Source organism: Bacillus rossius, chromosome 12, assembly GCF_032445375.1.
Source record: "Bacillus rossius redtenbacheri isolate Brsri chromosome 12, Brsri_v3, whole genome shotgun sequence".
In the NCBI taxonomy this organism is placed as follows: Eukaryota; Metazoa; Arthropoda; class Insecta; order Phasmatodea; family Bacillidae; genus Bacillus; species Bacillus rossius.
In genome coordinates, this window is record NC_086339.1 from 8046528 (window position 1) to 8060100 (window position 13573).

Consider the following 13573-nt stretch of genomic DNA (forward strand, 5'->3'; position numbering starts at 1 on the left):
GTGTTTGTGAGGTTATGTTCCTGTATGTATAATCTGACATAATATTAAATTTTTCATTTTGAACTTTTTCAAGTTTTTCACTGTCATTTTCACTAAGTATGTTCCAAATAATAGAACCATATTCAAGTTTAGAACTAACAATAAAAAAAATAAAGACTTAGAGCAAGACCTAAATCCTTTATATAATTTGATTTCCTAACAGGAAGATTTGAGAGTTTATAATCAAAATCGATTGGATTATATTTCCTAGCAAAAAGTTACACTAGAGGTTTTATTGTAGTTCAAATTAACCATATTTAAATTACTATTTGCCACAATATCATTCTGCAGAACAAGACAGTCATTAATGGAAGTAATAATTCTAGAAATATTGAGATTGTCTGAAGAGAGAACACCAGGATGAAATGTGCAGCTCTTTCGTTATATCATCTAAGAAAATGTTTAAAGTTCCGTCTCGGGAGACACCACACGTAACATAAAATTGACGTTATTTATCGAAACATGGAATTTTGTGTGTTTTAAATAACTAGGGACACCTATATTTCGCAAATACATTTCGTGTCAAGGTATTTCACAAAATACTGTAGCTTTTTCTCCTGTGGTTATTGGCTGAGGTTCGGTGAGAGGTGTCGTCCCGCTCTTGACAGGGCCGATGGTAATTTTGTCACTGTACCGCTGCACCCTCACAATTTTGCCATGACTCTTAGGAAAAGCTACAGTGTTTTGTGAAATACTTTGGCACGAAATTAAATCGCGAAATACAGGTGTCCCTATCCATAAGCTAGAATCCAAATTCGTTTAACTTTCTGCTGCTTCGGTATCGGACCACAGTTCACCTTAAGGACTCTGAGCCGATGAATAACCCTCAACGAAAGAAGTACTGAATCACAAGCCTCCCAGTAACAGGTCTCACAAGTCAGTAGCCAATCAGCTGGTGTAATTTTCTCGAACACACAGTTGATCGTGGATTCATTCTATCCTAGTGGTGTTTGAAACCGCTCAAGCTATGGATAATATTATTGCGCTCGCTGTAGTCAAAAACATTTCCAAATATGCCATGATAATGTATTGTCTTAAAAAATAGGCGCATGCAAAATTCGCGGTTTTTTTACGACAGTCAAGAATGCAAGTATTTGTTCACTTGTACGACCCTTGTTCGGGAAGGCGTGAGAGCGAGTGCCTGACCGGTGACCGGGGGACCGTGCCCGCAGGTGATGAAGGTGGACCGCGCGGCGGACGGCCTGCCCACGGCGCAGACATGCTTCTTCCAGCTGCGCCTGCCGCCATACAGCAGCCGGGAGGTGATGGCGGAGCGCCTGCGCTACGCCATCGACAACTGCCGCTCCATCGACATGGACAACTACATGCTGGCTCGCAACGCCGACGCGGCGCGCGCCTCCGACGACGAGTACTGAGAGCCCCGCCGATCCCCGCGCCCGCGCCTATTTATTCCTCTCGGACACGCGCCGTCATTCCTAAACCGTCGATTCCTCTAGTTCAGTTTCCAAGCTTGTACAAAACGCCATATGAAATTATATTTGCATTAAACATGTTTGTGTTTTACGTTATTTGTAAACTGAGCATTTATATAAAAAAATACACACCAGTTATATTGGACACAAAATAATAAATATCTCTACAATTATTCCTCTCGGACACGCGCCGTTATTCCTAAACTGTTGATTCCTCTAGTTCAGTTGGAAGCTTGTACAAAACGCCATATGAAATTATATTTGCATTAAACATGTTGTGTTTTACGTTATTTGTAAACTGAGCATTTATAAAAAATACACACCAGTTATTGGACATGAAATAATAAATGTCTCTACAATTATGGTTATCTTATCTGTGAGTGCATGGAACAATAATTACAAGTAGGAAATAATCTTCATTATTTTTTTTTTCCTTGCATAAACACTATGCCTGTGTGAATATCAGTTATTCAGTTCGAATAAAATTTCAGAAATTAAAATGAGAATTATAATCTCACTAAAAAAAATTTTATTCGCATCATGTAGCAAATACATTGGGAAAGAAAAAGATAAAATGAATGTTTAGTATAGTGGTTTCTGGGAAATTAGACAAATAATACTAAAGTGAAAGGTCGGTTAGGTTAAGTCAGCTACACTAAATTTTCGTAAAATGTTTGTTAAACATTTTAAATTATGAAAGAAAAAATTGTTTTTATCAATTATGCACCTAACCTAAACTAACCAAACCAACCTTCCATTTAAGTTTCTATATACCTTATTTTCCAGAACCTGCTGGTATACATAATGATCCAGAAAATTTTTGTGATCTAATAATACTGTGAAATTCAATGGGCAAGTTTGATGAAACAAATACAAATAATATTTTGTTTTCAAGTGTGAAATGACAAATATGCTGCGTTTTGAATCGTTCCCGTGATTTTTCCATTACTGTTTAGCGAGACATTAGTGAAAAAGAACTTTGAATACTTGTTGCATCACTTATTGTTAATGTATGAAGTATTATGAAAATAGCTAAAAAGGGTATCAAAATCACGATAAATGTCTTAACCTCAACAGTGAACTTTGATATACAACAAACTTACAAGGTATGCTATGTCAAACATTCATAACCAAATTAGTATTCATTATTTCAAAGTGTTGGTATTCGAGGTAAAATAGAATATGAATAATAAAATATTCGTGTTAGAAAATATGAACATTCACGCAGGTCTAATAAACACTCATGTAGGAATTACATTTGCTTAAAATTGGTATTAAGTAGGATTATTACCTTATAATTCTTATAATTGCAACCATAACAAATATTATATACACTGTATTATATAAACTGCTGTAGCCAACCACTGCTGAACTTTAATTCTGAAATACCTAACCTCAAATTTGAGTAATCTGCCTTCCTTTGCATCATAGGTCCAGAAATTGGTACATTTGCTGCACAAATTTCTTCATGTTTTGGACCTCGCATTGTTTTTATAGTTGATAACCCACAAGAACTTGCAAAAGCTTATTCAATCTTTTCGTGATTTTTTTTTTTTTTTTTTTGTTTTTTAATTTTGTTGACAAGAATGGTTGTGAGATGTTACATCTCTAGAGATTTTTTTTCTACATTGTAAACTTCTTTAATAATTTTAGTTTTAACTTGCAATTTTAATATCTTTACGTTTACATTTTGCAGTCATTTTACAACATACTACACACAAAATTCAGGTTATGGCACATATGCAAACAAAAAAAATTGGTGCGTGTACTTATGTACACGCGTGAGAAGTTATACTTCTTTGGCATCATTAAAAAATATTTTTTAATTGCATGCAAATAATTATTACAATAAAATAATAAAAGGGCTGGAAAAAGATAGTCAACACAGTCAATAGAGTTCAGTTTAAATTTGAAAAATTAAATAAATAAAATTTAGAAAATAATAAATATGACATAATTTGTATTAAATATTATAAGATTCTTAATTTTAAATATTTATTATTGATTATTTAACATTTTAAAAGAAAATAAATAAATTTAATAATAAATTCAAAAATTTATTTTAAGTTTAATAATTTTTTTAATATTTATTATTTTTTTAATTTAATATTCACTTTTCAATTTTATCAAAAAGTTTTCATTACATTTGTTCATTTTTTTAAATAATATTTATTATATATTTAATTTAATAATAAATATTGAAAATTAATATTTTAATTTAATGTTTGATCTTAATTTTTATAAAAAAATTATTAAATGTTTTATTAAATAATTATTTCTTTTAAATAACCAATAATAAATATTTAACATTAATAATTTAATAATATTTTGTATTAATTATATTAAATAATAATATTTTAATTTATATCAATAAATAATACATATGGATAGTTAACCTCAATTATATTGGAGCACTTGAAAAAGTATAGCACAATTTTTTTTACTAATATTTACGAATAGTAAATAATTTTAATCAAAATATTCATTTTAAATCACTACTGAATAAATTTATTAGCACATAAAACAGTGATCAGAGGCGACGAGCGTGCCAACATGCGTGACTAATAGAGGTTCTATTTCTATTTTGTTGGTAGCTTTTTTTCGAGACTTAATGAGCAGTTTAGTGGGCAGCTTCAACCTGTTAATTTTGTGTTACAGTGATGCACGCGCATCTTAAAATTTCACTCATCTTTTTTTCATAACGCACTTAAAGAAGTATAACTTCAAAAACCTACTACAGAATTTTTTTGAACAACATGGACAGTGCCGGCAGGTGATGTTTCTAAAGGAATTGTACAACTTACAAATAATTCTTTAAAACACTTGCAGCAAAACCACAATTGTATGAATAAAATGCTTGAAATAAAAAATGAGAACATCTGCATGGCAAAACAATGTTTTGGTTGTAATGAAGTTCAACACTTATTTCCTGCCAATGTGCTGGTATTATGTTTATCAATATTTATTTCATGATGGAAGCTTTATGATTCTTCCTATAGAGAGTTCTCTTCACGCTATAAAACAAATTTATAGCATATTAGCCTTTATGCAGCTAAGAATTGTTTTGCTATCCAGCTGCTAACCAGTTGACTTCAACTTCGGAACAGACACCCACTCCATAGACTAAAACCTCCATGATTGACAAGTACATCGAAATTAACACAAAACATGGTCGTCTTGAAACAATACCCTCAGTTAGGCCATTTTCGCAAAAATCTTGCACAACAGTCAGATGCCATTCCTCATCCTTCACTTTACTCCAATCTTCTCCTCTCTCCTGCACGCCTTTATCTGCTCTTCCCATCTCCTCCTTGGTCTTCCTTTATTTCCTGTGTACTTCAATTCCATCACTTTCCTAGTCAGCCTCTCTTTTCCCATTCTCTGCACATGTCCATACCATCTCATTCATGCTTTTTCAGTGTTCTCATTGAAGTCTTGTACTCCTGCTTTTGCTTGTACACTCTCGTTCCTGATTTTGTCCCGCCTCGTAACTGCCATCATACTCCTCATAATCTTCACTCCTATTGCTCTGATCTTCCCAGCATCTCTCTTGTCATATCTGCTCCATTTAATGCAGTTTTTTGGACATACACGATTGCATTGCAGTTTTAATGCAATGGTGTATGTCAAAAAAACTGCATTAAATCAAAATTCCCCATTGCATGAATCATTTAAATCTGCTCCGTATGTGACCTTGGGCACTTAGTAGGTGGTACAAAGGAGGTAGAAATGAAAATGTGACAGCGAAACTCAACCAGGCAGTTAGAAGTGTGGCAGGAAATGGCAGGAAATGTTGTTAAAAACCATAATTTAGCTTCCCATTTACCAGGATGGGTATATTATAGTTTTCCTTTCATTTTACCAGGCTTTCAGAAAAGTGTAAGTGTAATAGGTAGCCATTTATTTGTAAAGCACCTTTGTAGCCAAATAGAATCACGCTAGTCAGTTTACCTTTTTACTAGCTCTGCAAGTTAGAACTGTGCACTCACAGAAGCTCGATCCAGACCTGTTTGCGAGCCGAAAAGGTCTAACATCGCCCTTAAATGCATGCAACACAGATGGGTGCAGTGTCTGTGAGTGCGGGATGGTCCCGAGGGTCCGATGCCAGGAACCAATAGCAGCCCTTGCACGAACTCACAACGTTACACCTGGAGACAGGTGTGCCAGCTCTCCCGTTCTCACACACTGTTGCTTGGTGGTCACCCACATGCGTGACTGTGCGTTGGCAGCTAGATCGCACACTCGGTTATGCCAAAACATAAAGTTGTGTATTGTCCAAAGCCTAGATGCCGTCATACTGGGGGTTAACATGCAGGTAGAGGGTCGTTCATCGTGTTCTTTGCTGGAATCAGCATCTCAAATCGTGCGTTATTATCCATTGTGGACCGGCCATGAAAAACAGAGTTGTCTTTCCATTGCCGAGGTCCACAGCGAGTTTCATTGACTCGCTGGCAGGCCAAGCTTTGTAATTGTCACAGTCATCATCCATTCTCACCTCCACAGCATCATGAACTTGGAAAAATACAACAACCAATTCTACATCTTACCTGTTCTACACTGCAAAAGAATTAGATTAAATGAGCAACACTGGCGTAGTGTGTGCCTAGCAGGCGGCACAGCTGAAACTGCATCCACTGGGATTCAAGCCCATTCCCCCAAATCTCATTCATTTGCTTAATTTTCCATTTTAAAATTGTACTCGGCAAAGCACAGGTTCGAGCCCTGACCACAAACCCTCCTGCATATTTTAATTTAACATACAGTTTGTCCCTTTTCAGGTTGGCCCGGCTTAGCAACCCAGAATTGTAACAAGACACTTTAATCACTTGTAAAGTTTATGACTATATATGATGATTATGAATTTTGGTTTGTAATTTCATATAGAAATTATTCCCCTAGGATAAAAGTTTATTATGTAGTTGCATTAAAAATGAGAGAGTTCAAGGCAGTCTTTTATTATTATTCCTCAACGCAAACAAAAAAAACAGTACTGTAGATCATAACTTGCCCAACAGGTCCATACGGTGTATCACATCTTTACTGTAGCACGTCACTCGATTAACAAAAAAAAAATTCAAATCCCTTCATTTTACTGTGGAACAGAGGTACCAATAAACCAGCGGAAAATATTCCGGGAGGGCGACAGCCGTCACCCTGGGCCGATGCCGACGCCTGCGGTCAAATTTTAAGTTAAAAGTCCAAAAATTAATAAAATAAAAAAATTTGTTTCAGCCTGGCCCTAACCACAGGCATGAAGTTAGCTATTTGTAACTTTATTTCATTGTTTCCGGCGAGCTGCCGACGATGCGACCACACGTAACGACAATCGAGCAACAACTAAACTAACAACAAAGATGTCTTCCCTTACAAAGGTGACAACAAAGGATAGACAACCCCGTGTCGACTGGACCAATCACGACACAGATCCCGAGTAGCGACCGTATAAGAAGAAATACTGGAAAAATGTTTTTCTCTGCAAGTCTGGGAAGACACATCACACCATCGCTCTGATTGGCTGGCAAGGCAGCAGCCAGAAAAAGTTCTGGTTGATTGCTGTGCAGCCATGCGCTCACGTACTGGGTTTTCCCAATAATTTGAGGTGTGAAATATAACTTGCTGGCGACAGAGTGTCACGCCCGTGTCTTCCTTTTCCTTTCTTCATTTTTAAACCTTTTAGAATGTTACAGTCTTACTACCCAGAATATGCTATAAAATTTGGCAAAATGTAATTCATACAGATGTTAATTTTAAGTGATTAAGTAAATTACAGTGAAACAAATAATAAAACACACTACATTCAGCTTTATAGAACCTAATCCAAATCAATAATAGTATTAAAGCACAAACAAAATTACTTAAATTACTATACATAATAGAAGAAACATGAGTTACAAAATAATTATGAAACATTCCAAAAACATCAACATAAAACATTCTCAGTCAAAGTGTTATTGGTATAAGGGGCCAGCAATTCTTTGATGTTACAAGTAGTTACATACATTGCTCTCATCTAATTTACCATCATTCCTATTTCACTTTCATACTAGCGATGATAGGCAGCATTCCACTGCCAGCCACAATTTCATGCGCAGTTCTAACATTCGAACCATGAACCCCGCAACTGCTATGTTCAGTACAGTTTTCCTTCAGGCAGTGAGAAACAGTAAAAAGGTTCATGGAATTTTTGTTTCTCTAATATCCACTGAGAAAGCAGAAACAAATAACAATATTTTCTTAAAAAATTTACGTTTTTTAAATTTAATTGTGGGCCATTATCTCCTAATATTGCCTGGCAGTTAAACACTATAGACAAACAATTTTTATTAGTCCACAGATCAGCACAAATGGAAGAATTAATATGTACTAGCTAATAACCTGCAGCTTTATGTGTGTAATTTCAAGGTATTGCTGATATTTTACCATTGTAAGAGAAGTATGTTATTTATACCAAACATTTTTCTTAAAGAAATGGACACAATAAATTGTCAGGTGTATAAAAAAATCAATTCATAACAAAACATTTTAGCAATGATTTTTTCTAGTCATTGTAGGTTTTTTTTTTTTTTTTTTTTTTTGTTCTTTTGTTCTTCCCATGACTGTGTGGATTTCAGAATTGGATCCAGAGGGAAATCAATAAAGAGGCAAAATGAATTATAAATAAGGTAGACGAGTCTAAGTTGTTCTGTAGCATATTTATTGTGCTTCATTGCCATGGTAGAGTTGCAGAATATATATATTGTTTCTTGATTTTCATAAATTAATGCAATTATATTTCTGTAGACAACATTATAGGAATAATTTTTTCCACCCATTTCTATAAGTTTTGGACACTCGATACTTTTCAACAACCAACATATACTTTTAGCTACTCGGGTGAGAACAGTCAGTCCAGTCCGCCAACCTTCAGCGCCAGTTTGTAGGAAGGCAAGACGTGACAGATGCCACCAATAAACCCGCGGAAAATATCGTGGGAGGGCGAGCTATTTGTAACTTCATAAATAAATAAGTAATTACTGCACAAATGAACGCAGACTCAGAGCGACGAGCAAGCAGCAAAAGATGAAAAAAGATGCCAAAAAGCTCAGCCGTCCCGCACAGTTATGACACCGCAAGTATCAGGCAGTCATGACAAGCAAGGAGGTAGGTAGCCAGGCCGTCCGCTTCACACCTGCTTATAAGCGCCTGATACTTTCTGTTACTTGGGCATCGCCGTAATGGCGGCGGTCGCTTTTCGAAGCCGGGCTAAACTCGCTCTTTTGTCACCGGGTGTACATCATACTTTTACACGACGAACCCTGGGGTGCAGTGTGGCCAGAATCATGAATTAATTTCCGGTACACCCGTCACGTGACGTGTCTCGCGGCAACACACCGCTGCCACTCCGCTCTTGTATCAGGCGAACATGTCGCGGCAGGAGGTTGGTTCGTTTCCCTCCGCGCCAGAGCGATATTCTGGTGCGTGCGCAGTAGCTACTGTCTGCATACGTGCAAGGAACAGTTTTATTATTGTACGAATGCAATATTTATGCTACACGTCCACCAGTAGTAAGCGGTGAAGTAAAAAGTAACCAGTCAAGTATATTGTTAGAAGTGCAACTTGCTAACACAGAACTTCAATCCAAGGCCTTATCGCTATAATGATTGAAAGTAAGCATAAATAATTACTTTATTTCTACACCGTTTTAAAGATTATTTAAGGGAATTTTATTAAAAAAAATTGTTTTAGCCACTAAATTAACAAAAAAGTGCATTTGAATCACTAATAGATATTTGGAAGTTGTTGAAAGGTTACCTATCATCAGTTTCTTAGATGATAACCTAGTGCAGACAGCAATGAAAAAAATTAAATGTGAGCGAGTATTCCAGTACTAGCCAGAGCTGTGTAACATCCAACCTCGATAACGAGCAAATTCATGAGTTCTCGTGTTGCAAATACACATATAATATGAAACTCGGACACGAAATTCAACTGAGAATTATTATAAAATAATGCCGACCGTGATAAATATACGAAAATTGTGTTTTCAGTTACATTTCTTGACACAAATCACACGTAGTTTCCGCACCCGCCGCTATATATTCGCTGCCGGAGCAACTACATCGAATCATTATATTTGCAGAACGATTATTATTAAACTATGTAATGAAAAGGCTTCGGTAAACGCGAAGAATACTAGAAAAAATACGAAGCCCATGTTTTGGACATGATTTTCGACAAAGGAATAAACAGTTAATACTGTAAAGTTTCCCTTTGGCTTTGTGAACTTTGGTTCGCTCCATCCGCCACAGATGGCAGCACCGTTATTACACATTTCCGTTCCATTCTCAAAATTATTCTTACCAAATGCCGTATTCCGAGAGCTAAGATGTTACACATCAACAATTAGCATCATTCGTTCAACATCCAAGGTTTAACAAGGTTTAGCAGTCTTAAAAGAGGAACTAACATGCGTTGTTAATCATGTAGACAGGCAAATTTAATTAGTTCCTGGACATCAGTGGATGCAACAAAACTTTTCGTACTCCAATAAATCATTACCTCGCTGTTATAAATAATTACATTATTTGAGTCAGTGTTCAGTCACACTTGGTGGCATCACACCAGCGATGCCCTGTGGCGTATTTGAATCTCTCTTCTATATCACGTGTTCAACAATGACTTGCAGTGTTCTACTTGACGCTGAATTGGCTTGGTGTGGATTAAAAGTTTAGTGAGGAAAAATGTACATTCCTTGTACTATATTTATGGAGTATAAAAACTATTATCACTTAGTTAACAAAAATATGAATAAATTTTTGTACTTCTTTACTGATTTTTTATAATATTTCTTCGTGTATTCGTTACATAGTATATTAAATGTAAAAAAAACATGTAAAAATTAAAATAAAATCTCATTCATAAAATAGGAATCAAAAATGTTTGCATTCTACCTTGTGAGCAAAAGAATCTGCGAAATTTCCGTGTCCGTGAAAGAGGGTAAATAGCCTAGTGGCTAGGCAACCTATGTACCGTAGGTGCAAAACTGGCTGACTGATTACCTACCGCACAGCTATGGCTACTGAGATAACAAAGAAAATCAGCACACGTGATAGCCATAATTCATCATCGCACTGCACAACACATGTAATGGTAAGTGTTTATGCATGTAGGAGGATGTACAGACCAACCAAACGCCGACAACATCATAAATGAGTAAAGACCCATCAAATTCATGTTATTATCTAACACCAGGTTAAACTCCAAACACACGGGCATAATAATAAGTTGGTGAATATTTTTCGAAAAGTAAAGTTTTGATTGGTTTATTCTTCTTCAGAATATAAATTTCGAAAAAAAAAATAAAAATAATAACACGAATTTTGTTAGTCTCTAATTATGAACTGCCACACTTTATTCCCAAAATACTCAAAGTGTTCAAGACATTGCTACACTGTTAGAAATTGCAGTAAATTAACGAACTTTACTACAAAGAATTAACCTGCCTCCCTGTAGAATCCGTAAGGATAATAAGTGGGTCGCTGGGTTTGGCAGAGGCGTGTCGACTGAAGGCTACCCAGGACGCCGTATTACATTAAAAGATGAATACACGGACAAACTAAAGTGGTTTATAAGCACTGGCACCAGATGCACGGCGCTATCGTACTCCTGGCCGCTTCTGTTTGCGGATAGACGTCTCTGCACTAACGCGGCCCCTTCCCGTGGCGGCACTGATAAAGTGTTGCTAGTGAAGGTCTCTTCCCGACGAGTGACACGGAGGACGTTCCCGCGTTGAACAAAGTCTTTAAAGCTAATACTAACGTAGGTACATACATGAAACTCCGACACTTTACTTAAGGCGTAGATGTCATGTTGACCAAACGCGTGATGTGCAGTACTATGCCGATATGATGGACGTTTCCACTACAGGCTCGTTTCCACGCGAAAGCTACAGGCATCTGTGAGCTCCCGACGGTGACTGACTCCATAGAACATATATCTCTGACACTCTTCAGGGGGTCCACAAGGAGAAAAAAGTACTAGATTTGAAAAAAAAATGTAATTTGTTATGGTTCTAACAATTTATGAAGTTATTATGACACTGCAATGCTCTAACTTAAATATCACACCACACACACATACATTCCATAGTTTTTAAAAATAATTACGCTTCATAATAAAACATATTGGAGTTATTGTAATATTTTTATATTAAAGGAAAAAAGTACTAGATCTGAGCGTAAATGTACACCACCACTAAAAAACTTATAAAAGTACTATATCTGGTACGAAAGTACTAACTGTGGACGCCCTGACTATCTTCCCAGCGCCGGGCCGGAGGAAGACACTAACTCCCGCCAAAAAGCACAGATCGCGGAAAAACAGAAGCGGCAAGTTTTACGACATAGCTGCACGTAGAACAATGTTTTTTATCGGAAAAGTATTTGAAAGCTGTTACAAGTTTTAGTTTGTCCCTGAAAATAAATACATAAACCCTTTTTCCTAGTTCAGCGGAAGCATCTTGCCACACCCGGCGGAGTGATATTGCCAACGTGGCCGGAAGTGGCGCTATCTTCGTAGCGTTCGCGTACTGCTCACATCTGCACTCCGTTGCGCGCGCGGGCGCGTTCGTCGCACACGATTCTGGGCAAGTGTTGATGATGCATAACGGCTAGTGCGACGAGAGGAACACCAACGGGTGGCGTCAAGTTCTTCGTGGGAAGCCTACGATTCACTAGTCCTTCTGGACATACCCGAATACTAACGTTGGCAAGCCTTCTTTCAAGAGACGAGAGAGCCAAACTCCCGATTGTACATCTTCGGTTTTTTTTTTTTTGTTCATTGTAAATAAATATACAACTCATGATAACTAATGGTCAATTAGGTTAGGTTAGCTACATTATAAATACTTTAAAAGATTGTGGACGGTTGATTTGGTTAGGATAGCTACATTAAAGATACTATCAAATCATGTAAACGGTTCCCTAGCCCTGGATAGCTACATATTAAAAACTTATTTGCTAAGCAACCATAAAATGATTTTACAGTATTTCTAATGTAGCTATACGTACCTAATATAACCAACCTTCCACAATGTTTTAAAGTATTTATAATGTAGCTAACCTATCCTAATCGACTGCAAAAATTTAATGCCACACCGGTTTAACCAATGAGATAGAACGGTGGGGAAAAAAGCGAGCATGAACTTGGGGGAACTTAGGGTTTGGCTCCCTCCCTCTCTTTTCTATGCTCGTCTGTGAAAAGAAGACTTGCCAACATGAGTATTCGGGTATGTCCAGAAGGACGAGTGAATCGTAGGCTTCCCGTTCTGGGAAATTTCAGATAACTGAATCTCAGTGAAAAATACGCTGGATTCAGACAGTTGAGTTCTGTGTTTACTGTTAAAGAAGGTAAACACATAAGTAGATGGAAATTATTTTTGTTGTAGACTCAACACATTTTAAATTTATTACTCACATAATATAAATTTTAATAATTATTCATGTTCAAAGTACGTGAACTCAGCGCCCATATAATTAATAAGATAACTGTTAATTTACAAAGATCCCTGGATATTACAAAGTCGACATTTACCATTTTCTTGAAATTGATGACGTGGACACAGAGGAGATACTCTTGTGACGTGGACGATGTCACCTTGGATGCGATCCAGAGGATCGCTAAGCCAATCCACCTTCGTCGCAATTGTTACAAATTCCGATAGGATTGAAGTTCCTTTAGTGATATTTTTTTGTTTAAGTTTTGTGGTCAATTAATTAGTTGCAACATGAATGTTTGAACTTGTTAGTTTATTTCAAGAAGGTAAATGTTTTTTTTTTTTAATGTATAATTTTAAGTTTTCTAGTTAATTAAAAAACAATTATGAATAATTTGTATTTTTCTGTCAACTAAATAAAATTGTTGTGATTGAATTCCATTATTTAATTGTGATTCGAAGGTTGTAAAATCTCAAAAACGGGCTATATATTTAATAACAAATTTTTTTTTTACAAAAACCTTTTTGTTAGTATTTTACTTTAAACTTTTTTTTTTACACCCTACCACTGACCCACATTAGATATGAGAGCTCCAAATAAGAAAATATGTGGGTAAATGTGGCCAGT

General features: G+C 36.3%; 1 protein-coding gene across 5 annotated transcripts in view; it reads left to right on the forward strand.

Moving 5' to 3' along the window:
* Positions 1 to 1747, forward strand: part of LOC134537462 (probable E3 ubiquitin-protein ligase HERC1) — a 126595-nt gene extending 124848 nt beyond the window's left edge. For all 5 annotated transcript variants that reach the window (XM_063377916.1, XM_063377918.1, XM_063377917.1 and 2 more), the window contains exon 73: positions 1212 to 1747. In XM_063377916.1, the coding sequence (XP_063233986.1) occupies positions 1212 to 1415 (204 nt within the window). In that variant the 3' untranslated portion in view covers positions 1416 to 1747. The remainder of the gene's footprint in view (positions 1 to 1211) is intronic.
* Positions 1748 to 13573: the final 11826 nt, after the last annotated feature.